This window comes from Mustela lutreola, chromosome 10, assembly GCF_030435805.1.
Source record: "Mustela lutreola isolate mMusLut2 chromosome 10, mMusLut2.pri, whole genome shotgun sequence".
Taxonomy (NCBI): domain Eukaryota; kingdom Metazoa; phylum Chordata; class Mammalia; order Carnivora; family Mustelidae; genus Mustela; species Mustela lutreola.
This window is the reverse complement of record NC_081299.1, coordinates 10382175-10407600: the sequence shown is the minus strand read 5'-3', so window position 1 is coordinate 10407600 and position 25426 is coordinate 10382175. Positions and strand designations below refer to the sequence as shown.

Here is a 25426-nt window from a genome sequence, read left to right as displayed (position 1 = left end):
GCGTCCAGTCCCTACATTAGGCCAATGCACAGATGCAAGGTGGCAAGCTGGGTTACCGGGAGCCATTACTCAGTGGGGACAGTCACTGTCTGGGAAGATGAGAAAGGGCTGGAGACGGATGGTGGTGATGCCTGTCAAGGTACTTAATGCCACTGAACTGCACACTTAAAAAGGGTCAAAGGGGTCCATTCCGTGTTATGTAGGTTTTGCTGCAAAAAAGACAAAAAAGAAAGCGCAGGGTCTGAATTCCACCCTGGATGAACGGAGGCAGGCAATCTTGGAAGCGGGCCTCCGAATCTGCACTGGAGTCCACGGACCCCAGGGGACTCCGCTCTCCGCTGGGGATGCCTGACGGAGGGGAGGGCTACAAGACGGACAAGCACGACGGCTCACTTCCTAACAGGTTCGGAGCACAGGTGTGCCCAGGCAGGGGGCGAGAGGCGGGCTCGCTCTAGAGAAAGAAAAAGTGACGGTTGGCTACAATGTCCATATACTGACCGTCCACTTCGGGACGCCTGCGGGAGGGGAAGGATGCTCTAAGGACTCCGTGAGGGCGCTGGGGGCAAACCAGAGTCCGCAGCCCAATTTTTCTTACTCTAAAATGAACCCTAGGCATCCCTAGGCAAGGGGCAAAGAGGTTCTCAAAGCCAGGTCCACGAAACCCTTGCCGCACATTCCCCCAGGGTGCTCGATACAAATACAGATTCCCAGGCCCCTCCCCAGACCTACAGGCCGACCTATGGGGGGGGGGGGAGCCCGAGGATCCAGATACCGGCAGGCACCCCGGACCGCTGTGAGCTCCAGTCTGAAACCCCTTTTAGTGAGTCAAGAGGGATGAGGCAAAGGGGACATGAGGGAAGTTCGCAGCTTTGCCAGGGTCCCGCGTCTATCTGTGAGCCTCCCCATTTGGCCCTGGAAAGCCCGACATCTTGCAGGCTGGGCCCTTTCCTCACTCTGGGCCCGTGTCCCCGTGTTGTGGAAAGAGCGAACGGACCCATCCCTGCTGCGGGTTGCCGGTCAGGACTCTCTGCCTGCGTCAGACCTCCTGCACGGGGCCGGCTGGGCTCTTTGGATTCTGGCTGGGGCCGAAGGGCTGGGTATCTCTCCCGGAGCCAACTGAGCAGCTCTGGGCCCGAGCGGCCTTGCTCCCAGCTGCCTCTGGCTGATTGGAAACCAGCGTGTCAAAGACGCCAGGGAGAGAGCCCCGTGACACCTGGCATCGCAGGCCCCGCCCGGTGCCCAGGTGGCCCTCAGGGAATGGTCAGCTGATGAAGGCGACCGGAGGGAGAAGCAATGGTCCTGGGGCAGACCGCATGGCTTCTGGGAACAGCCACCAACTGCAACCTCTGTAACTGCTTCAGGCCTCAACCCCGTCGCCTTTCCGAAGGGGAGGATGCGGACTACCTTACTGGGGTGGGGGACGACCGACAGGAAGGCAGGTGACAGAGCGCCCAGCTCCTGGGCGGCCCTCGGTCAACACTTCTTCCTCATGAAAAGGACCTTCCCCAACAGAAAGACACCTTCTTCCCTGCCTGGGTGCACAGGACTTCAAAGTCAGCAGCACACTGGTGAGCAGAGCCACGTGGGCACAGGAAGAAAGCAGACAGGAACTCGCAGCTGCTGTTCCTACGTCTCTCCGGGCCCCTGGGGAGAGCTTTCTGAAGCTTCTGGACAATTAAAAGGTACCGAACACACTCCATGCCTGTGATAAAGTTACAGCCCCAACGAGCTGGGCGCCCGTGCCAGTCTCCGGACCCAGGCAGCTACAAAAGAGGAGGCTGTCGGCACCTGCAGTCAGGCCACCAGGTGGTGGGCGTCCCCCCCCCCCCCCCACCGAGCGGTCCCCAAGGCCCGGCAAACAGAGGGAGGGTGCCCGCCGAGGGGCGTCCCGCCTGACACCACCAGCTAACCTTGGCCGTAGCCCCCAGGGCGTGGCGGCACCCAGCTCGGGGCAGGACTCGCCAATCTGCCCATCTTACCTTTCTGGCTGGTCATTCCTTCCACATTCGGGGCTGCGCCCGCACCTCTTGGACTAATGCCACTAGTCAGGGGCTCTGAGGAACCGCCACAACCCGTGTCTTCTAGCTGGCCTCTCCTGAAGGCGTCTAAACAGCAGACCAGAGAAAGCACGAAGTCCCCACCTTCACGGTGGCTGCCCCAAGGGGCAGAGAAGGGGTGATCCTTTTGAATGGGAGTCATTCCTGCCTCCCCGCCTCCGGGACAGGCGCTCCTCTGACACGCTCGGCGTGAAATGCATTTGCGGGGTGTAAATTCATAAAAAAATAACGACACACGCAGGCACGCACACGCGCACACACACACACCTTGTAAACACGGCTTGCTATCCTCTCTGGAGTGTTTATAGCCCTTGGTGACTCACAGCAAACACGGCATCCCCATAGTGGCTGCTCTGGCCGGCTTTAATGATATGTCGGCTGCGCTTATCTGCTGGGGCGAAAATCTGTGTAAACAGCCGTGTACCTGATTTTCCACTTTTGTCAGCTGGCTGTTGTGTGGGTGAGCGGGGGCTCGGTCCAGGCTCGCGCTTGCTGTTTTCCTTGAACCATGCACTCAGGTGACTTCGCTCTAAGATGACTAAGAGCGAAGTAAGCTGCTTTCAGGATGGCTGGAGGGTCCTGGCAAGTCCTCCAGTTAACTCGAGGGGAATATCACAGAGAACACAGGGTGTGCATAATGACGGACGCCTTATGGAAATTTCCTAATTATTTAGAAGGCCAGAGAAGCAGCCACCAGTCCTACAGAATCAGCCAATCAATCTCATTAAGCTCCAATAGCTCAAACTTCAAAAAAAATTTTTTTTTAATTTTACACCGACACAGACACAATCAATCTCTTTGGACTCTGGAGAAATGGGAACCCTCCTCCCTCTTACAGTCCTGGCAGCACTGGGCTCCATGAGTAGGAAGGGGGCTAACCACACGGATTCCTGTCCAACTACTCTGCAGTGGGTAGGATGATCCCATTTTATAGATGGGTAAACTGAGGATTGGGACGTTCAATAACTTGCTTAGCGACACACAGCTCGTAAGCAGGAGATCTGGCCGATCAAACCTGGGGGTTTTTGATTCCAAGGCTGGTGCCCTGAACTCTGCCATGGCAAAAGGAAAGTACAAGCCCTCTCCTTGAGCAGTCACACACGGTGAGGGTGCTGGGCCACAGGGGAACCCGATCAGAATTGTTTTCAAGAGCGAGGACTTTCACTCCCGCTCAGCTGTCCCGGCTGTGTCTGTCCCACTCGGGGGGGGGGGGGGGGAGGGCAAGGACATCCACAGGAAACCCTGGTAGTCCTACTGGCTGGCTTTCTAAGAGTGTCCCCAGTTCCAATGGGGAGATTTAATCTCACTTGCAACCCTGCGGAAACCCTTTCCAGAAGGGGATAACAGGAGGCCAACCTATTGCTAAAATTGCTAAAGACACACAGATAAGCAAATGCCTGATTTGCTTAAAACAAGGAATGTCAAGGAGAGGACAACCACCCCCTCCTTCTTTCTAAAGGTAAAAATGTAAAGAGAAAATGGACTGTCATGGGGGTCTACGTTTTAGAGATCAATACAAGGTGTTTCCACAGTGCTGGGAGGGCTACAATCTGGGACCCCACAACCAAGTCCTCGTTGGGATACCCCCCCCCCCCCAGCTGCGTGATCCCGGGCACCCGGTTTCTCCTCCGGGACTGGCAATGGCACCTCCCTGCTGGGGCCCTTGGAGGACTGATTAAGACAACGCATCGCATTTGGTTCGCACCATGCCGGGCCCCTGGGAGGGTACAGCAGAGCACTGAGAGCCAGCACACAGATCCACAGGGGCCTGGTGCCCTGGGCCAGGAGGCTTTGTGTGAGGGGCTCGAGGAAGTAAGAATCCCAATGACTAAGAGAAAAGGTTGAGGTTCAAGAGGCTTCATTAGGTCCTGGGACTTTATAAGAGTTAAGCGTTAAGAGAAAAGCTTCAGGAGGCATGGCATCTGAACTGGGTCCACAAGCCTGGGACCCCAGGGTGGGTCCCATGGGACAGATAGAGTGCCCGGACTCCAAAGATCCGAACTGACCAACAACTTTTCAACAATGACTTGGTGGCTTTGGCTGACCAGGGCCCTTGCCTTACGGATGCCGCACCCGTGCAGCTCACTTCATTCTCTCTGGCCCCAACACCCCAAGACGGACGGACCAGCACCCGCTCCCATCGCTCTAACTCCTCACCTGGCTTTACTTTCCTGTACAGCCCTCCCGTCTCCTGACACATCCTGTGTGGACTTGCCTGCTGGAAATCTCCTCCCACAGATAAGAAGCTCCATGGAAACAGGGGCTGCAGCTGTCCCCTGCGCTACTATAGATCCCTGGCAGCCACCGCGGTGCCTGGCAAGGTAGTGGCTCAAGAAATGTGGTGGAATGAAGGCATGTGCCGAAGAAGGCTCAGGGAGCACCTGCTTTACTCTGGGGCAGGGAGGGGGTCCTGGATGATCTCCCCTCGGGTAGAGTTAGTCCTGCCACACACCATCAGGGAAACTGAGTGACTGAGTATCTCAAGGTCACACAGCTTTGAGGCAGAACCAGGTGCAGACTGAGCACGTGTCTAATTTCTGCATCTCCGGCTCGGGTCCCTAGCCTGCGCACAAAGAATGGTCACCTTCCCTGGAAGGGGCCCCACCCTGGGGGCCCAAGCTGTCACCAGCACAGAGTCCATCACTCTGCAGGTCTCAGGATCCCCTCCGTGAGTAATGTCCAAGTGTCCGGCTTCCACCCTGCCAAGCCAGCGGCACCCCCATCCTTCCCTCTTCCCTGTACCTCTGAAGGTGCCAATTCCCAGACTGTGTCACCCAGCAGGGTCCTCACTGTTTCGCTCCCTCAACCAAACATCACATTCAGCTGGGGGCCGATGTGCTGAGATCCTGGGACAAGCCACCTCACAGCCTGGCTGAAATGTTTATTTCAACAATAATTTCAGCTTGGGGTTCTGAGCCAGAAGAACTCTCATCTGCTTCCTGGAGGAAAGCCTTATCATCCAAAGGTTCGAGAATCCATGTCCACAACAGGCTGACCTCAACACCCAGCCACCACGAAAGTTCTTAGAAACTGCATTTGATCTTTGAGAACTGGAGAGCAGAAGGGGGGGTGAAGGGCGGCTGGTGGGGTAGAGAGGTACTCCAGACTTGACTGGTGTAGTTGCTGCCTTGATCTTCATTCACGCCCGGGATACCAACCGTCAATCAGGAGATTTCCACTGCTCTCTGCCCTAAAGGGACACCAGGAGGGCCATCGGAATAACAAGTACCCCCCAAGGCCTTGGAGACAGGCGGTTCTCAGCTACACCGTGTCATTAGGATATTGTTATTATGAATACACAAATGGAGTCTAAATAGACACAAAGTAAACAGATCTCTCTCCACCCAGCCATCTCCTCCATGTTTACATAATAACAACCCACTGGCACAAGAGTCAAGACCAATCTCATCTCCACACAGTTCAGGAGGGCAGAGATGGAACAGATAGCATCATATCCCAATGGGACACCAAGTCAGCGGGGCCCTGACGGGTGCCCCACCACGGAAGCTGATAACTAACTTTTATGAAACATCAACTATGAACAAGGCAAGGTGATTTGCAGACGCTAGCTTTGGAATGATCAAAATGTTTGGTGGCACTAGTTATTATCAGCACTTTTTGGATGGGTAAAATGAGTCTCAAAAAGATTAAGCAACTTGCCCAAGCTCTCCTACTTGCTTGTTCTTCGCATCTGGGCTCTTGTTTTGCTCTTGTTTTACACCAAGCTGTCTTGGCCTCTAACTGCTCTGTGCAGCTGGGAAGGAGGTGGGACGGTCTCCAGCAGGCCCAGCCCCAGGGCAAATGGTCCAAGGTCCCAAGCTCCTTCCAGGGCTCAGTGTCCCTTCTCTAGACCCTTGGTGACCCAAGACGTCCACGGATCCAGGACACCAGCACCAGCTCAGCTCATCACCGCCAACTGGCCCGTGGTCCCAGCTCCTGCGGCTATGCCTGCGGTTGTCAGGATCCCGTCTCCTTGGGAGACCAAGGCAGGCAGCCTGGAATTAGGGGGCATTGCTGCTGGCTTTTTCTCATAGGAAAGAAATAATTATTAGGTAAATAAGCCTGGTGTTTCCCAGCTGGTTAAGCTTGCTGTCTAGGAGAGGCATTCCGGTGTTAACCGACAGAGAATATTTGAAATTGCGGGACCCTGGGCAAGTTGCTCAAACTCTGGTGTTTTCTGTCTTTATCTTCACGAATTTAACACAGCTTCCCTCCCAGAGCTGTGATAAAATTTTAAGGACACGCGCCACGTAAATTACGGGAACACAATAGGTATCCAAGAAATAATGAATAACCATGTTGTACGCCCCCTTCCTCTCTTTTTCCTGGAAAAAGTATTCCAACTTCACACTGATGAGGACAGACACTTCTTGGAAGCCGCTCTAAAGTCAAGGGGATCCAGGGGGTTCTCAGGGCAAACCCACCCCCCATCCCCAAAAGACGTAACTTGCGAGGGTGGGGGGCAGTTGAGACCGGAACAGAATGGAATGGGCGCATGCACTCGGAATATTTTAACATTAAAACGCGGTCCTCAGTTTGGGGCAGATTAGCCAATGATACACAATCAGACCCTCGCATTGTGTCTGCACCGCCTCGATTTCTTTCTGCATTAGTCCAAGTGGAAGAGAAACCTCTCCTCTCCCAGCAAAAGCGAGCCATCATGTTCCGCTCAAAGAGGCTGCGGTAAAGCAGGGCTCTCCTGGCACTTTACGGGGCTGCCAGGTGGGTTACAGGTGCGGCGGGAGAGGGGCCGCCCCAACTTCGTGCCGGGCTGGCCCCTTTCCCACGCCTCCCAGGGCAGGTCCGGGGCGCCCCGGCATCTCACAACTCCGGCAGGCGTGGCCTTGACCTGCCCCTGCAGCTCGCTCTGGGGGCTCGGCCGGAAAGCGGCGAGCGCCGAGCCCCCCGCCCGCGAGCCGAAGAACTCCGCGTCCCGCGCGACTCCCCCTGGCCCCCTCCCGGCGCCCGGGGCGCGGCGCGCGGCGAGAACTTTGCCACCCGCGCTCGGCGATCCGGCCGGGAGCGCCCCCGCGTGCCCGGCCCCGGCGGCTCCCCGGGCCTGCGGCCGCGCCGCCCTCCCCGCCCCGCGCGCACCTACCCGGCTGGCTGCAGTCGCCATCCGCTCGAACGGAGGGCGCCCCGGCGCGGGGCCGATCGGCCGGCCCCCCGGCGTCCGCGCCCGGCTCGCAGGCTGCAGGCCCTCGGGGGCGCGCCGGCCCGGCCCCCGCCCCGCAGGAAGGCGCCGGCTCGCCCTGCGCCGCCAGCTGGCGGACGCGCTCCCAGGTGCCCGAGTCGGCCGCCCGCATGCCGCGTGCCCGGGGGGCGCTGCCGCGGCGGCGCGGGGGGCTCCGACGACGGGCGCGGGGCTCACAGCCTCCCGGGCAGCCGCCGCATCGGGGCGCAGCCGAGCGCCGCCCCCGCCGGCCGCCGGCCGCCCGCGCGCGCCGGACCGGGGCTCTCCGTCCGGCCGACGCCGGGCCGTCCGCGGCCGCCGCACGCGAGGAATTCGGCCGCCGGCCTCTCACGTGGGAACGACTCTCACTCCCGCGGCTCCTCCTCCCGCTCCTTCCGGGCTGGCGAGGGCCCGCCGCTCGCCCCGCCCCGCCCCGCGCCCCGCCCCCCCCCCCCCGCCCGGCTCCGCCCCCGGCCCCTCGGCGGCGCCGGGACTCGCCCCACGGCCTCCGGGAGCGCTTCGTGGCCCCATTCTGGGACGCTCGGCGCATCCCCAACATGGTCATTTCTGGAGAGACTGCGGGTCAGAAAGACGGACAGTGGCGCAGGGTTCGGAAGGGACTGGCCTGCACCCAGGTCTTTGAAAGCCCCAAGTGAGTGCATCTGGGGGAAGGCCGCCTGGTACCCCAATTTGCATACGTCTCCACTCTTCTGACATCCTTGTGACAGCGCTGCCGGAGACCTGAAGTCCCAATCAATGGCCAGGAGAGGGCAGAAAGAATGGAGCGGGAACCTGGCGGTAGCCTTGGGACATTTCCTTTGCTCATCTGTACTGTGTGACGAGGCGTTCTTCAAGTCAATATAATACTGAGCACATTCACTGGGCGGGGGGTTGGCGAGGTGGGCGTGGGGGTGGGAGTGGGGGTCCGACATGGTCCACATCCCTAAGCAGACTGTGATCTGGTGGGGTGCCCTATGTCTACATCTCACTTCCTTGAGCCTCAGTTACCTCATCTATAAAATGAGGCATCAGTAATTCCCACCCGGTCCACCATCAGAGATGCTTCTGAAGACTCCTCAGCCACAATCATGTGGCAGGTGAGGGGACTCCCAGGGAAGGCCAGGCTTGGACCCCAGGAGTGGGTGGGGGGCCAGTTAGTTCTCCAGCTAAGCCTGGTCCGAGGTGGCATCTTGGGTCTGCAAACCCAAACCTGAGCGCTGGAGTGGGTGCTCCAGTGGCTTGTGGAGCTCACTGTAAAATGAATTTGCAGCCCCAAGCCCTCTTTGATCTGAGGATTATGATGCTCTTTAGAAGGACTAATTATCTCCCCGCAGCCCCAGGAAGCAAGTCCGGTTTCCCCCCTAGTGTAGACAAGGGGAGCCTCGGAGGCAGCATAGCCAGGTGAGAACTCACACCTTCCAGGGATGTCCCCAGCCTCCCCTTCCAGGCAGCACCGGGCCTGGCTCTGTAACCTCTGGTTCCCAGGCCTGAGCCCTGGGAATTTCTAGGTCACTGGCATATGGCTCTCCATCAAGCTGTGGGAAATAAATGACTTCCCTCCACCCAGCCCCAAGTGTCTAAAACTGTTCACAGGTGACTTTCCCGTCTGTGGGTGAGGAGCCCCATCCCTTTGCAAGCACTGTGGTCTGGACACCATCCATCATGGCCTTGCCAGCTTCTACCTTCCCCTTTCCTCACCCTCCCAATAACGGGAAAACTAGCCCAGCTGTAGAGGTCCACAGGGCTGTCTCAGACCCCTTCCCCTCTCTGGGACCTGAACTGCTCAGTGGAAAGCTGACCAGTAACACCGAAGGAAAGCTGGCCAGTAACACCCAGCCGGGGAAGAAAACCACCCATGGGGTTAAACACCCACACGACACTGAAGGGAGGAAACTGATCTCAGACCAAGTGATAGGAGATGCTGGAAAACCCTCAATTCTTTTGCCTTTTCTGGGATAACAGGCAAAACAGAACAAAAGAACAATTGCCCTGAGCCACCCCAGGGGAGAAGCTGGGAATGCCTTCATGTTCTGGAGACACCCAGCACAGATTGTCTGTTCCAAACGTCTTCAGGGACCCAACTGAGGACATAAATGAGTGAGGTGGGCTGTGTTGGGCTCCCTGTGGTTTTTTTCTTAAGGGCATTTAGGTTGTATTCTTTGGCTTAGACACGCTTTGCATAATAAGCAGGTAAGAAGGTGCTTCCGCAAAGAAACATGCTCTTTTCCATATTCCTCGAAGTACATGGAACTCTTAGTCTATCTTTCCACTTTTGATAGAGACGTGAAATTTTCTCTTAATTCCATGACATGAAAACAGCAGCACAAGCATGAATACCTAGCACATGCCACTTGGATTCGGTGTCAGCAAGACTTTAGGGAGTGGTGAGGACTGTGGCAAATAAGAAGAGGTAGATGGCTATAATGCAGGAATGTGCCTCCAGGGTCACTAGAGGTTCGTTTGTTCTTGTTCTTTCTTTCCTTTTTTTTTTTTTTTTTTTTTTTTAAAGCTACTAGGAATATGGACTTTTAAGGGTTATCTAAGTTCAAAATGTTGACAACTCTTTGACATGAAGAGGAAAGGGGAGAGGGAGAAGGAGAGAAAGCAGAAAGAACAATAGAGTAAACAGATTTAGAAGTTTCTATGTAGCCCACTGGCCACCAGTGCTCATTTCACTGCTAGTCTTACTGGTCCCCCTGCAACCTCTCAGAGGTCTGCACATAATCAAATAATCCAAGCCATTTTTCAAACCCACAGCCCTGGGGGATGTCTGCTGTTGTCCTTGTGTGTGTGCACACATGTGCATGTATGTGTGTGTGTGTGTGTGTGTGTGTGTGTGTGTGTGTATGTGAGAGAGAGGGAGAGAGTGTTCCCCATTCTCAGGACCAGGACTTCAGATGGCAGCTGGACCCACCTTCCATCAGTTTCTGGGGTTCTCCAACTGCCCAGGCCTCCCCCAGTTAGTGTTGCCTCTCAGTGCCTCCTCCCAACTCTGTTAGCAGGCAAAGCCCCGAGAGCCGCGGCAGCCTGCAGGCTTCCAGAAAAAACCATCTGCCTTGGGTGGGAGGCATTGCTTCCTTGTGGGATGTCTCTCATTAAAAGGATACCCTGAACCCGGGAGAGTTTCTGCTCAGTTCTGCAACAGGAGATCCAGGAGCCAAGTGACAAACCATTTTCTGCTCTGAGCACCCGGGCAGGCCCTCTAGGAATGATAACTCCAGGGTGGTTTTGATTGGAGGCTCCAAGACAGGGCCAGCTTGAGTGCTCAACCTGGGTAGAAGGGTCCTGAGCTTGGGTTAATGCTCTGCTGTCATTGCCTCAAAATTCTTAATTATTTTTGAACTAGGAGCCTCGCACGTTCATTTTGCATTGGGATCTGCAAATTATGTGGCTGGTTCTCCTCCCAGAAGATCTTCCCAACCTCTCTGGGGGATGCTGGGGATTGATGTTGGAGACAGCTGGGCCTGTGATTTGGCTCATCTGTCCTTCTCCAGGGTATGCTGTGTCCGGCCTCTGCAAGGCAGCAGGAAGGGAGGAATTGGGGGGGTGGGCAGGGCAGCAGGAACTATCCCCAACCATTCCTCCAGACAACTAATTAAGGAGCAATGGCAGAGTGGGAAATTGGGTGGGGGGGATGGCAGTCAGCCAGAGGGTGGGGAGGATGGCTCTGGTTCTGAGCTCTGAGGCCAGATGGTGTCCCCATGACCCTGACCTCAGGATGCCAATGGGGTGCCACCAAGAAAACACAAAGGACACTGGGGACAGGGGTGCTAGGGATCAATGCAGTTCCCATTCACAGTATCGCTTGGCTTTCGGGGAAACTTCCTTTAGAATCCTGGAGAAAAGGACAAGACAATTGGGCTTCAAGAACAAAACCCTGAAACATTATATTAAAGGACCCCGCTATATTTGATATGTGCTCAAAGTGGAATATTTGAACCCCCTGGAATTTTTCAGGGTTTTTTTCCCCCCACACTGGCTATGCTTTTAGTATTTGTAGAAGAGATTTTACTAAGATCTTCCAGCCCACATTACTATAGGCTCTCTAAACACCGAAACTAAGACAAAGGAGCAATTCTAGATTCCTAGGAATCTACACACTTTTGTCTGTGACACCTTTGGGACCTCCTGGCAACACTTCCCAGGAGTCTGGAGACCTCAGTGGCAATGCCAGGTCCCCACTGCTTGTGTGTGACTCTGGAAAAGGGTCTTTCAGTCTAAGCCCCTCACCGGCAAAGACAAAATGAAGGGCTCGTGGAGGTGGAAGCACTTTTCTAGTTGAGCCCTCTATGATTGAATTCATCTTTTCTGTCCTTCTCATGGTGGCCATGTGTGTATGCTTTGTGTGTGTCATAAGCAGTGACAGCAAATGTATTCGTTATTCATTGCTAAGTAACAAATCACCGCCAAAACTTAGCAGCTTAGAACGTCCAGTGTTTATTATCTCTCAGTTTCTGTGGGTTAGGAATCCAGGCGTGGCTGAGCCAGGGGCCTGTGGCTCAAGGTCTCCAACAGGCTGCCATCAATGTGTCCTTTGGGGCTACAGTCAGCTCAAAGCTCTCTTTGGGGAAGATCTACTTGCAAGCTCACCCCTGTGGCTCTGGCAAGATTCAGTTCCTCGTTGGCTGTTGGCCAGAGGCTGCCCCCCAATTCCTTGCCACAATAGAGCTCTTCTCACAAGATGGTGGCTTGCTTCCCAGACAAGGCTCCAAGAAAGAGCAAGACGGGGTGTGCGCAAGATGGACGCCACCGTCTCTTTGTAACCTGATCTCAGAAATGATATCCATCACCTTTCCCCTGGTCATCGGAAGTGAGTCACTGGGTCCTGCCCTCCCTCGATGGGAGAGGTTAGAAGAAGGTGTGAATACCACCAGATTACTGGAGGCTGCCCCACTGCAGGAGGCTAGGGATGCAGGACTCAAATCCTGGCTCTGGCACACACTAGTGTATGATCTTGGACAAAGGATTTTGCCTCTGGAAGCCTCAGGTTCTTCATTTGTAAAATGGAGAGGATCGTGGCTACTACCTTGGAGGGCTATGGTGGGGGTTTTAATGACAAAACACACACGTGAAGCTCTGAATCATCCCTGGCACAGGGTAAACCCTCAAAAAATGGGATTGGGGGACATTGCTGGAGGGATGCGCCCATTGCTTCAAAGTCAGAGGAGCACTCCCTGTTATTTCCATGGAGATCTGCAGCCTTGTGATTTGGAAGGTCTTTGGCAGGCCCTGGGTTGCCTTTGTGACCATGGCCACCAGCAGGGATGGTGCTGGTCTTCCCTTGGCCATCCCAGTAGGACTCAGAGGCACAGGTGCAGCAGGAGGATTAGACAGGATTTTCCTCCAAATCTATTTAGACCTTTGCCCTATGGGGACAGAGGATTTTACCCCAGATCCATCCTGCCATCTGGCCTGGTGAGGCCTTCCTGGCTGGACACTTTTGTGTGCCTGTCATGGGCTCATTGGTACCGTTTGACAATCTTCCCGGGGCCCCAAATGACCTGGCAGAGATCCTGATCCCCTCTGGGGGCTTCCAAAGGGCCTGCTCTGGAGGCCAAGGCTTAGCTCAGTCCTCGGGCAAAGCTGGGCATTGAAGCACTTTTACAAAGGGCAGCTGGTCTCCTCGTCTTGCCTGGAGGACTGTCTTGGGTCCCAAACTAGATTCTTAGCTGCAACAAAAGGAAAAAGCCCATATCCAGGGATCATATTTCCACCCATCTCCTCTAAGTCCCTTTCTGGGGAGTTCATGTCAAGGAAGGACGTTTCCACAGAAAGTTCAATGTTGCCACTTATTCAGAATAAAAACAATAACATCAAAATACCATGACTTACAATAATAACGCTGGCGAACATTGACCTAGCACTTACTATATGTGTTCTAAGAACTTTACACATCCATCTAACCCTCCCAACAGCCCTGAGAAATGCAGGTATACTCTACACACTATTATCAGCCCACTTAAAAATGAGAAGACAGACACAGAGAAGACAAGTCACTTATCTAAAGACACACAGCCCATGAGTGATGCAAGTAGAGCTACGTAGCCTGATCGCAGACTCCAAGCTCACAGGCATCACGCTCCTTTGGCAACAGGTGCTATCTGTGGAGCACTCACTTCCCTCCAGGGGCTTCTCTTTCTTGTTCATTCAACTCTCCAAACCACCCTATCTCCATGCCCCAGATGAGAAAATTGAGGTTTACGGAGACAAAGGCACTTATCCAAGATATGTGCCTGGTAATGCAGGGTCGGAAGTCTAAATCTCAGAATTGAGGGGTGTTATCTGGGGAGATGCCTCCCATGTCCGAGTTAGAGAAAATGCCTGCCTGTGGGCCCCGTGGAATAGCTGGGTGGGGTGGGTCCTCTGCTGCCCCCGGTGGCCACTAGCAGTACTTCACCTCCAGCTGGTTCAATGGCAAGTTTGACCCAGGGCTTGGTGGCTACTGGGAATGGGGCTGGCCTCCACCACCGCAATTTTCAGACCCTGTCTCTCCACTTCCTGTGTGTGACTCAAGGGACACAGAGGGCCATGGGCCAGTCAGTGCCTGAGATAAGAATAACATGTACTCTTTAATGAGCACTTCTGTCTTTGTGCCAGGAAGTCTTCTCCTAGATACTTGCTACTCCTAAGGGTTTTTAAAAATTTAAACTCAATCAATTAACATATCATGTATTCCTAGTTTCAGAGGTAGAGTTTAGTGATTCGTCAGTTGCATATAACACCCAGTGCTCATTACGACAAGTGCCCTCCTCAACGCCCATCACTCGTCACCCAGTTACCCCATCCCTCCCGCCACCTTCTGCCCCTCTAGCAACCCTCAGTTTGTTTCCTGTGGTTAAGAGTCTCTTATGGTTTGTCTCCCTCTCTGCTTTCATCTTATTTTATGTTTTCCTCCCTTCCTCTATGCTCCTCTGTTTTGATTCTTAAATTCCACATATGAATGAAATCATATGATATTGATCTTTCCCTGATTGACTTATTTCGCTTAGCATAATACCCTCTAGTTCCATCCACGTCATTGCAAATGGTAAGATTTCATTTTTTGATGGCTGGGTAATATTCCAGTGTGTGTGTGTGTGTGTGTGTGTGTGTATGTGTGTGTGTTTACCACATCTTCTTTATCCATTCATCTGTCAATGGACATCTGGGCTCTTTCCACAGTTTGGCTATTGTAGACATTGCTGCCATAAACACTGGGGTGCAGGTGTCTCTTCCAATCACTATATTTGTATCCTTTGGGTAACTACATTGTTACTTAAATGTTATTTAATTTACCAATGCATAGACCATCATTGTTAAGGGTTATTAGTAATATTGGATAGAGCACTTTCCACATATTAGCTCAGTACAATCCCCACAACACTATATAAATAATGTCCTTATCCTCACTTTATCCGTGAGGAAACCAAGAAACAGAGAGGTTTAATAGACTGCCTGAAGTCACACAGTACCACACGGCAGAGCCAGGATTCAGACATGGGCAATTCTGGCTCTAGAGAGTCTGCTCTCATAACTTTTATGTTGTTACTGTAATTATTATTATTATTATTATTATTGCTATTATTGTTTCACAGTTGAAGAAACCAAGAGCTTAGAGGGGAAAGAGGATTTGTCTAAGATCGCACAACTGGTCAACTCAGACCTAGAACTTAAACCAGGCCTGTTTTCCTACCCGTTGACCCAACAAGTACTGATTATGTACCAACTAGGTGCCAAGCACTGCCCTGGGCTCTGGAGGTGAACCCTGTGTGGTCAAGCCTGCCACCGGCACCTGCAGTGATGCCATTCCTCTTTCCACTTCATGTCCACGGCCATTACCTGCAGAGCCTCCATCCAGGGACGTGGGAGGTAAAACCGATTCGACTGGGGAGGGGGTCTTGTGAGGGGCTGTGGCATGGAATTCTGCACCTTTCTTACTGCAGCTGCCCTGTACTTAGCAGTGAAATTGAGCAAGTCAGGCCACCTGGGGCCTCAGTTTTCCCGCCTGTGAAATGGGGTTAGTAAGAGTACTTGCCTGTTCCCCAAGACCGTTCTGTGATGGACAAAGGAGACTCTAGGTGGGGAAGCCCACGGAGCTGCAGAGAGGGCAGATGGAAGACAGCTGGGCTCTGGGGCTGGTTCAGCGAAGGACCCATTTGCTCCTTTGCTTGTTCATTTTATTTGGTCAGTCCTCACACGGCATCTGCCATGAACCCACTCCTATCCTAGATGCAATGGGAAGAGGCCACAGGACCCCAGTGTGTAGGAAGCCGAAACCCCACTTGGATGTTAAGATGAGAAAGGAGGACTGCCAGCAGATTCTAACTCTCTATGCCATAGGCGCCTTGGCACTGGGGCTGGGACGGGCCTCTGCCACCCACCTCCCCAAGGAAACGAAAGGATCCCCAAGACAAGCCTGGTGAACCACTTCCAGATTCTCATGTGCAGGCCAGAGATGCTGGCCTGTCCTGCCCCTTTAAGGCTTAAAGTGCCCATCTCTCCTACAGCGATTTAGCCTCCCGGTGGCTAAAAGCAAGTTTGAACCATGGGGTAAGAGCCCCGTGCAAAGCCTGGACGTTTCATGTGAAGACCTCTAAGCTATGGAAGAAGAGGAATTAGGTGTCCCAACACTAAGGGATACTTGTTCAAAGACAAAAGCTGGCTCCTCCTTCTAAGAAAAACTGAAGCCCAGAGAAGCTCAGACACTTGCCCGGGTGCACACAGCAAATCAGGGGCTTAGGCAGACTGACTTCACTCAGTCCTAGAGCAGTGATTCTCCACGTGTGACCCCCAGACCGGCAGCATCAGCACCATCCCTGAGCATTTATGAGAGACACAAATTCTCTACCCGAACCCCGATCTCCTGAGTCACAGGCTCAAGGGTGGGGCCTGATAGTCTGTGTCTACACAGCCCTCCAGATGCCCCTTTTGATGATAAACTTGAGGGTCACAGCCGAGCCCAGAGGAAGGGCTGCTAGATCTTCATGTCCTTCTGAGGGGGGGAGGAATGAGGCAGTGGAGCATAGCAAGGTCACTTTCTCAGTGACTGTGGCGTCATAGTTACATAACCACCCCTCCCCCACCCTGATGGATTTTTGCACCCAGACTCCAAACTCCAGGGCCCTCCCTTGTCAGGAGGCCACCTGCCTGGGCTCCAGGAGACCTGTCTGCACACGCCCGAGGCTGCTTTACCTGCTTGTCCGCCTGCCTGCCCGCCCACCAGAACCTAGGCACGTCAGCCCAAGCACCTCCTGGCTTCTCCCACTCTGAATGGCAGAGCAGGCCCGGCCTCCATCACCACCACCCAAGCAGATCTGGGGTTTCTGGAGCTGTAAGTGCCCCCAGCAAGGCCAGGAACAGGCCTGACTTTGCCCCAAGCTTCTCTGGTGTGGGCCAAGCCCAGGGAGGAACACAGAATGTTCTTCACTCTGGACATCAAGAAATAACTTTAGGCCCTGGTCTCAGGTTCTCAGGGCAGAGATCTGCAATGGCCTCTAGTCCCAGTGGGACTAATTAGAATTTGTTCTGAGTTCTTCTTTTCCCAGAACTTCCCTTTAAATATCTTTGGAACTGGTTTCAGGAGGCAGATACATAGAAAGGACTGGCATCCCGAACTTTTTCAACAAAGCAAACAAGCAAAAAATGTGTTTTGTTAACTGTGAGAGAAGCTGCATTCTGTTTTCTTTTCAAAGACCTGAGCTTTGAAAGTGGAATGCTTCTCCCAGATTAGGGGCCCAGGGGAGGGATTCACAGGTATTCCTGGGGTGAAGGACAAACCCACAGGCTGCTGCATGGGCTTTGTCCCGCCTCCCCTGCAAATTCGAGGAAGGGACAGATCTTGAACTTAAAATACGCCCACAGGGCCAGGCACACAGAAACCGCATGGTCCATTTTGTGGATTCATGAAAAGATCCCGAGTTCTAGCTCGGGGCTTCCCACCTGCCTTGTGTCAAACATAATACGCCAGTCCCTTCCCGTTTCAACTAAGAAAAGTGTCCCATGTCCTAATAAATAACAGTAAGTTCCACTTTCTGTGGGGCCCATGGTAGGATGGGCCCTCTAGAGGCACTGCTGTATTCAATCCCATAACTTCCCTATGAGAAAGGGATACTATTATTATACCCATTTTAAAGCAGAGTAAACTGAGGGTAAGAGAAAGGAGCAGAGATTGCACACAGGTGGCCCTAGAGCCAAATGTGGCCCAGGAATGTATTTTCTTTTCCTAGCACTCTACTGAAAAGGGATTTAAAACACCAGTTGCCAACATTTTATTTTATTTTAAAAATTTTTATGTATTTATTTGACAGACAGAGCACGCACAAACAGAGGGAGCACCAGGCAGAGGGAGAGGCTCAGCAGGAAGCCTGACGTGGGGCTCGATCCCAGGACCCTGTGACTATGACCTGAGCGGAAGGCACATGTTTGACTGACTGAGCCACCCAGGGGTCCCGAGTTGCCAACATTTTAAAATGAGGGAAATTTATAGCAAAAAGCTCAGATACTCAGCTTTCCTTCAGAAAAATCAGGAAGTCTGGTCACAGTGAACCCCTGCTCACCCCCTATGGTAGCAGAGTACTTCCCCATACCCCCTCCCGCTTCATCCCTACTGCTTGCTCTAGTCTGACCCCTGACTTCCTCACTCATGTCAGTGCTCTAGGCACGGAGTCTACAACCACTGGTCTTAGGCCACAGTTGATGATAGGTAAAGTCCGCACTTATCCGGAGTCCATCTGTCGGTCTGTCTGTCCCTTACACCTCACCAGTGCCCACTCCTGGGAGATCCCAATGTGGCAGATCAGACGGGGTGGAGATGTTAGTGTTTGTCCCATTGGCTGGGTGACCTTGGGCAGACCCTTTTCCTTCCCAGGGTCTCCCTTCCGTTGATACAATTAGGAGGCCGACAAGATGTCCTATTAGCCTAGCCAAAGCTCCTCGTAGCCACAGAGCCAGTGGGGAAACTGTCCTAGGGACTATAGACAGGCCAGGTGTGGACTGGCTCACCTGAGCCATCCTGTGGGTGTGAGTACCTTCTGGCATGGGGCCCTTGTCATTAACCCGGAGCTTCACCATCAGCAGCAGCAGGGCCAACGGTCTGATCCTTCCCAGGGACAGGAGGGTAGGTTCTGGCCTTGGAAAAGCCTCCAGCCACAATAAGCTAAGTGTGCAGAGCAGAGAGCCCATCAGAGACGACACAGACTTTCTGCTCTGAGATGCAGGATGCCTGAGCTGGGAGGTACAGCCAGCTTGTGCCTGCCCAGATCAGCACGAGGACACAGATGCCCCCCGGGGCACTTGGCAAGCCAGTCAGGGCTGGGACTCTGCACCGCCAAGGGATAATGCTCATTTAAGTCCCCAAATCAGAGGGCATTCATTCAACCCCCCTTCTCTTTCTTCATTCTGCAAACATTGGGCATTGGAGGCAGCTGAAGCCCGGAAAGTGGCGAGTGATTACCCAAGGTCACACAGCACACGGGGGCCAGAGTTAGCTAACAGTTCAGGCTTCTTGAGCCTCTCTGTGGAGTACTTCCCATATTCTCTCTCCCTCAGGAATCTAGAACCTTCCAGCTTCTTGAAACGAGACTTCAGAGGGGGGTGGAGTGGCCCATGTGGGCAGCAGGGAGCGCGTGTGGCGGTGCACGGTGCCTAAGACACAAACCATGGGGGAGAGAGTAGGGCACTGCGGGCTTGGGGGTGGTGAGAGTCCCCTGAAGATTCCAGAATGGAAGCTCGGTCTACAGGAAAGTTGGCCAAACTGGCAGCCAGCAGCCCACATTTGGCTCCCAGACATATTTTGTTTTTCCCACAGTGTCTTAAAAAAAAATTCACATTAGCTGCCAACATTTAAAAATCAGGGGATTTCACATAAAAGACAGGATTTCTGGTCTCTCTTGAAGAGACTCAAGATCTGGCCAAAGCTGGACCACAGTTGCGCCCGGCAGGGACAGGCGGGAGCGGGGTACACGCCCTCTCATCCGTCATGCGTGAATCCATCACACGTTTCCTTGTCTGCATGACCTCCCCGCATCCAGGCTTGGGGGTTTCACAGGCCTCTCTGTTGCCATGCGTGCTCAAGTCACCCCTCTCTCATCCTGGTCACTGGTGGTTCTCTCCCTGGGGGCAGAACTGCCCCCCCCCAAGGGACATTTGTATGGAGACATTTCTGGTTGTCACAACTGGGGAGGAGGAAGGCTGCTTTCAGCATCTAGTGTGGGTAGAGACCAGGGATGCTGTTAGATACCCTACAGTGCACAAGAAGCACGAAGAATTGCTCGGCCTCAAATGTGAGGTCAGGAAACCCTGAGCAGAGTCAAGAGACATCAAGAACCCCCAGGCCAGGAACCCGAGCCCGAGAGGGAGGGCCACCCCTGTCAACAGTCATTTGTGATTAGGGGCTGCACATGAATGTTAGAAGGAGTCGAGCAGAGTGAGAGAGAGAGAGAGAGCCAGGCCATGGACAACTCAGAGCCTTGCTGGTAACCAGGAGCTAACTGGCCATAAAGGAGCAAGAGCCCGGGATTTGCTCACTATGCATTTATGAAGCACTGACTGCATACCGAGCATTGTGTTAGAAAAGTGAGAGAAAGCGAGGGTGTGCAAAACACCGTTCCAGCCTTCCAGGTGTGCAAGACGTGGCCCCCCAAGGAGGGAGGGGAATGCAGGGGAAGGGGCTCCTCCAGCCGGGTATATCCACAGAGGCACAGGTGTTCCCTAGGCCTGGTTTTGGAGGGGGCACGGAGGAAGGGCAGAGACGGGGGAGGTGGGAGCAGAGGAAGGAGCTCAGGCAAAGGTGTGGTGGCAGCAACAGGCTCAGAGGCGCAAACCTGCGATGAGATGTTTTCTGCCGGTAGGGAGGGGAACTGGCTAGAAGGCGATGGCCAGCTGCTGGCGGAGATGGGAGGGGCAGAGGGTAAGGAGTCTCCCAGTCCAGCTAAGTGGGAGGCAGAGGGCAGAGCCCATGGTGGATCCTTGCAAAGGCAGCGCGGTAGAACTGTGACCCCGGAGAGGTTACTTTTAAATTCTTAGAGCCTTGGTCTCCTCATCTGTTCAACGGGGAGATTAAGAGTAATGACGGCCATCACCTCGAGAACTTAGCAGGTGCCAAGGCGCCAAAGCGCACGTGATGTACGTGATCCTCACAGCAACTCTACGAAGTACCTACTGTTACGAGTTTCACTTTCTAGAAGAGGAAACATCAAGGTACCGGCCAGCAGGTGAGCTCTAACTTTTCTAAGGCTGCTCCTACTAGGTAGTGAGGTGGGATTTGAACCTAGGCAGTGTGGTTCCAGTGGACGTGCTCTCTTACCCCTTCTGCTACTCTGCCTCTCTAGAATCTTCTGAGAGAGCTGTCCTTAAGAACAAATGAAATAAGCAGGGAAGGTGCCCAGTGCGGCGCTGGCACAGAGTGCAGCAGCTGTGACATTTCACACAGAAGCCTGGACCAGGTTCATGGAGCCACGTTCAGTCCACGGCTCCAGTAGAAACGGCACCAGAGACGTTCTGTAGGGGGCACGTGGGTTCTGGGGAGACATGGGGGTACAGGAATGGTGCTCCCCACCTCAGGGGAGAGACAGCTGAGCCAAGTGTCTGGCTCTTTCTGCCTCCTTTGAACCCCTTTCCTTCTATCCCTTCCAACCTGGCTCAGAGGACACTTCCGGAAGTGGTTTGGGACATGCCCGGGCAGAGTAACCATGCCTTCTTCTTTTTTTAAAGATTTTTTTTTTTTTTTTTTTGAAAGAGAGAAAGAGATAGGACACAAGCAGAGGAGAGGGGCAGAGGGAGAGGGAGAAGCAGACTCCCCACCAAGCAGGGAGCCCAACGCTGGGCTCGATCCCAGGACCCCAAGAGACCATGCCCTGAACCAAAGGCAGACACTGAACTAACTGACTGAGCCACCCAGGCACCCCTCATGCCTTCTTTTTTGTACCCAGTGCATTTTTTTTTTTAAGATTTTATTTATCTATTTGACAGATAGAGATCACAAGTAGGCAGAGATGCAGGCAGAGAGAGAGGAGGAAGCAGGCTCCCTGCCGAGCGGGGCTCAATCTCACGACCCTGGGATCATGACCTGAGCCGAAGGCAGAGGCTTTAACCCACTGAGCCACCCAGGCGCCCCCCAGTGCATTTTTTCCAACATAGTTGACCCTCTTAGGGTATGAGGGAATCATCCCACAGCACTTCTCATTCTGTACTGGGCATATGCATCTCCTGGGGATTTTGTTAAAAGGCAGATTCGGGGTGGGGGGGTTCCTGAGGCTCTGCTTTTCTAGCAAGCTCCAGGAGATGCATATACTGTCAGTCCAGGGACCACACGCTGTTAAGCGCCATCCTCTGAGCAGAAAAGTCTTAGGGCATTTCCTAGAGGCTGTTCTTCCTCCATGGACAGGATGCCCTCCAGGGGCACGGACTCATTTTCTCATCTGGGCCTTGATAAATCCCAGCACTGGGGGACAAGGGGAGGGAAGAGTGCTGACCCATCATTAGGGAGACTGCCAAGCTGAAGACTTCAATCTGACCGACAATACTCGGCTTTGGAGATGCTCCCTCCTCCCAGATCTTCCAAAGAGGGAGGCAGAGCCAGTGACTCTGTAACCAAGGTCAGCCTGGGATGATTCCACTGCCCCCTAACCCCCATCTAGGGTTGCCAGCTTGTCCTCTGGGAAAATAGGAGATCACTAGTAAGACCGAAACAATGATTTTTAATTTTAAGGATTAACTTGTCTGTTTCAACTGATCATTTGCGCTTAAAAAAAAAAAAAAAAATCAGTTCTGTTCTGCGATCCTGAAAAAAACCAGAAGCATGCCCATTTAAACATTTTCATCTTATGGGACAGAGGTCAAGAGAGCCGGATCCTACAATGAATTTGGGTCCCCTGGGGGGCATGAGGCTCCCTCCCCCAGGTCAGAAGCCATGCCATTAACTCAATTCTTTCTCCCCCAACCCCTAGCTTTACTGAGATGAAATTCACCTATAGCACCAAGTGAAGTTAAGCTGTACCATGTGGTGATTTGATACATGTATATAATGTGAAATGTTTACCACGCTAAGGTCAGCTAACATATCCTTCACTTAATTACCGTTTTGTGGTGGTGGTGGTGAGAGCAGCGGGAATCTACTCACTCAGCAACTTCACGGACAGAATATGATACTGTTAATGACCGCCATCATGCTGCGCATGAGGTCCTCAGGGCTTATCCCTCTTATAATTGGAAGTTTATAGGGGCGCCTGGGTGGCTCAGTAATTAAGTGGCTGCCTTCAGCTCAGGTCATGATCTCAGGGTCCTGGGATCGAGCCCCGCATCGGGCTCCCTGCTCAGTGGGAAGCCTGCTTCTCCCTCTCCCACTCCTCCTGCTTGTGTTCCCTCTCTCGCTGGGTCTCTCTCTCTGTCAAATAAATAAATAAAATCTTTAAAAAATTTTAAAACGTAATTGGAAAAGCTCCCCATTTCCTCCACACCTCAGCCTTTGGGTCCACCATTCTATGCTCGATTTCTGTGAGTCTGACTTTTTTTTTTAGGTTCTCCATATGAGTGATACCAGATGGTATTTGTCTTTCTCTGAAGGTTTATTTCCTTTAGCATAATGTCCTCCAGATTCATCCATGTTGTGGTAAATGTCAGAATTTCCTTATTTTTTATGGCTGTGTAATATTCCATAGTGTGTGTGTGTGTTTGTGTCTGTCTGTCTGTGTGTGTGTGACATTTTTCTTATTTACTCAACTGCTGATGAACATTTAGGTTGTTTTCATGTCTTGGTTCTTGCAAATCATGACGCAGTGAACAGGGGTGTGCTGGTCTCTTTCTGAGTGAGTGTTTTCGTTATTTCGATATTCAGCATTCCGATAAAAACCCAGAAATGCGATTGCTGGACCATAGGGTAATTCTATGTTGAATTTTTTTGAGGACCCTCCATGCTGTTTGGCAGCACCAGTTTGCATTCTCACCAGGCAGGGTGTGAGGACTCGCTTCTCCCCACATCCTCACCAACGCTTGTTATTTCTAGTCTTTTGATTCCAACCATTCTCCCAAGTGTGAAGTCACGTCTCACTGTGCTGTTGATACTCATTTCCCTAATGATGATGATACTGAGCAACTTCTCATGTATTTGGTCATTCGTATGTCTTCTTTAGAGAAATGTCTATTCAGTTCTTCTGCCCATATCTAAAATGTATTTTTTTAATATTGAATTATCTGAGTTCCTTACATATTTTGGATCTTAGCCTTGATCCACTACACGGTTTGCAAATATTTTCTCCCACTCTGTAGGTTGCCTTTGCATTTTGTTGGCTATTTCTTTTGCTGTATAGAAGCATTTTAGTTCAGTTCGATTTAGCCCCATGTGTTGATTTTTGCTTTTCTTACTCATGCTTTTGGTGTCATACTCAAAAAATCATCTCCAAGACCAACATCACGGGGCTTCCCCACCTATGTTTTATGGGTTTTATGATCTTGGGTCTTTTATTTGCATCCTTAACCCATTTTGAGTTAATTTTTGTGAGTGGTGTTAAGATAGGAGTCCAGTGTCTCTTATTTCCATGTGGATATCTACTTTTTCCAATATCATTTATCAAAGATGACTACCATTCCCCATTGAGTATCCTTGACTCCATTGTCAAATATTAGTTAACCATATATGCATGGGTTTATTTCTGGGCTCTCAATTCTGTTCTGTTGGTCCACATCTCTGTTTTTATTTGCAGCTCCCCCCCTTTTTTTAAAAAACAGATTTTATTTATTTATTTGACAGACAGAGATCACAAGTAGGCAGAGAGGCAGGCAGAGAGAGAGGAGGAAGCAGGCTCCCCTGCGGTGCAGAGAGCCTGATGCGGGGCTCCATCCCAGGACCCTGAGATCATGACCTGAGCCAAAGGCAGAGGCTTTAAGCCACTGAGCCACCCAGGCGCCTTTCACCACTCACTTCTAAAGCTAACTTTCCTTTACTACGTGGCATGTGCCTGAGTGTCCCACTCCTGTCCCTCCCCCCACCAACTGCCAACTGAGTCACGGAATGAAAACAAATTTTAGCATTCACTTTGAGCAAAGCAATTAGGAAAGTCAGCCTGCTCAGGGAAGAGAGAATAAAAAAGGGGGGGGGAACCCCTGTATATTTTGAGGGCAGTCATATTACGTTAAACTGTTAAATTGTCCACTGTTCATATCCATGTTCCCCTGGTAGTAAACGGCAAGCTGGATTCATGTGGTGTGTCGTTTTCTTATTAAGCATTTGCATGAAGTATTTGGTTTATCCTTACTGTTAATATTTGGTTAGCAAACCCTTGGAGGATTTCCTGGACGTAGGCCCGTGGGACCATTCTAGCTGCAGTGCGGGGGCCTTGCTACGTGATCCCATTTTGCAGGTGGCTGCAAGATGAGCCAGAGGGGTTTTTCTGCTCAAAGTGCATTTTCTGCCCCATGGGGAGCAGCCAGCTTTGGAGACAGTGGCACCGGCAGGAGGATGGACACATCTCAGGCTGGGTGGGAAACAACTTCATTTGCATCTACAGAGTCCCCAGCAGCAGCTTCTCCAGCAGGGAATCTGACACGCAGCACACAGACCCGTCTGTGCTGTTGCCTGAGGTGGGCGTGGACTTCCCGAATCCTGCAAACCCACGTCCACGCGGCCCTTGTTTTTGGAACCGGGTTGCAAAGCTGTCTCCCCAGCTGGAACTCTGCATCGCAGCAACCATCATTAAGTCCCTATCGGTCCAATGAGCTCATCATCCAACTAACCAACCAGTCGACCCACCAGCCCTCCACTAGCATATGCATTCACAGGCTGCCAGGTGCTGGAAAAGATGGGGAGATTACGACAAGAATGCTGCCCTACCTGTACGACCTCCAGCAGATTGCTTAACACCCCAGGACTTTAGTTTCCCCATCTGTAAAATGGAACAATAATGCTGCCTCCCTCATTGGGTTAAGCACCTATAAAGCACTTTGCATGGCACCCGCCACAGGGTAAGCATCAATAAATGTTACCTCTTAATAGCAGATACATGGAATCATGATTTTTTTAACTTACATTCTGTTTCCAGTGCAATGTTTCCAATCTACTTTCAAAAAGCAACTTTTTACCAAGCCTGTACCGAGGGATGGTGGAGAGGGCAGTGAGCTTGTTTCTCAGCCCAGCAAATAGATTCACACGTCACCCTGGTACATCTCTATCTTTAGCCACAAAGGACAGCAAAGCAGGACCCAGCCTTCCACTTTTATCCTCCCT

At 52.5% G+C, this 25426-nt stretch overlaps 1 protein-coding gene across 6 annotated transcripts in view; it reads right to left on the bottom strand.

Annotated features, from left to right (window-relative positions):
* KAZN (kazrin, periplakin interacting protein) overlaps window positions 1–25426 on the bottom strand; it is a 1030689-nt gene that overhangs the window by 136092 nt on the left and 869171 nt on the right. The window contains exon 1 of one of the 6 annotated variants that reach the window (XM_059134943.1): window positions 7156–7583. The exons of 4 other annotated variants lie outside the window; for them this stretch is intronic. In XM_059134943.1, the coding sequence (XP_058990926.1) occupies window positions 7156–7363 (208 nt within the window). In that variant the 5' untranslated portion in view covers window positions 7364–7583. Of the gene's footprint in view, window positions 1–7155; window positions 7584–25426 lie in introns of those variants that run through there. One more of the 6 variants, XM_059134945.1, reaches the window with a different exon arrangement.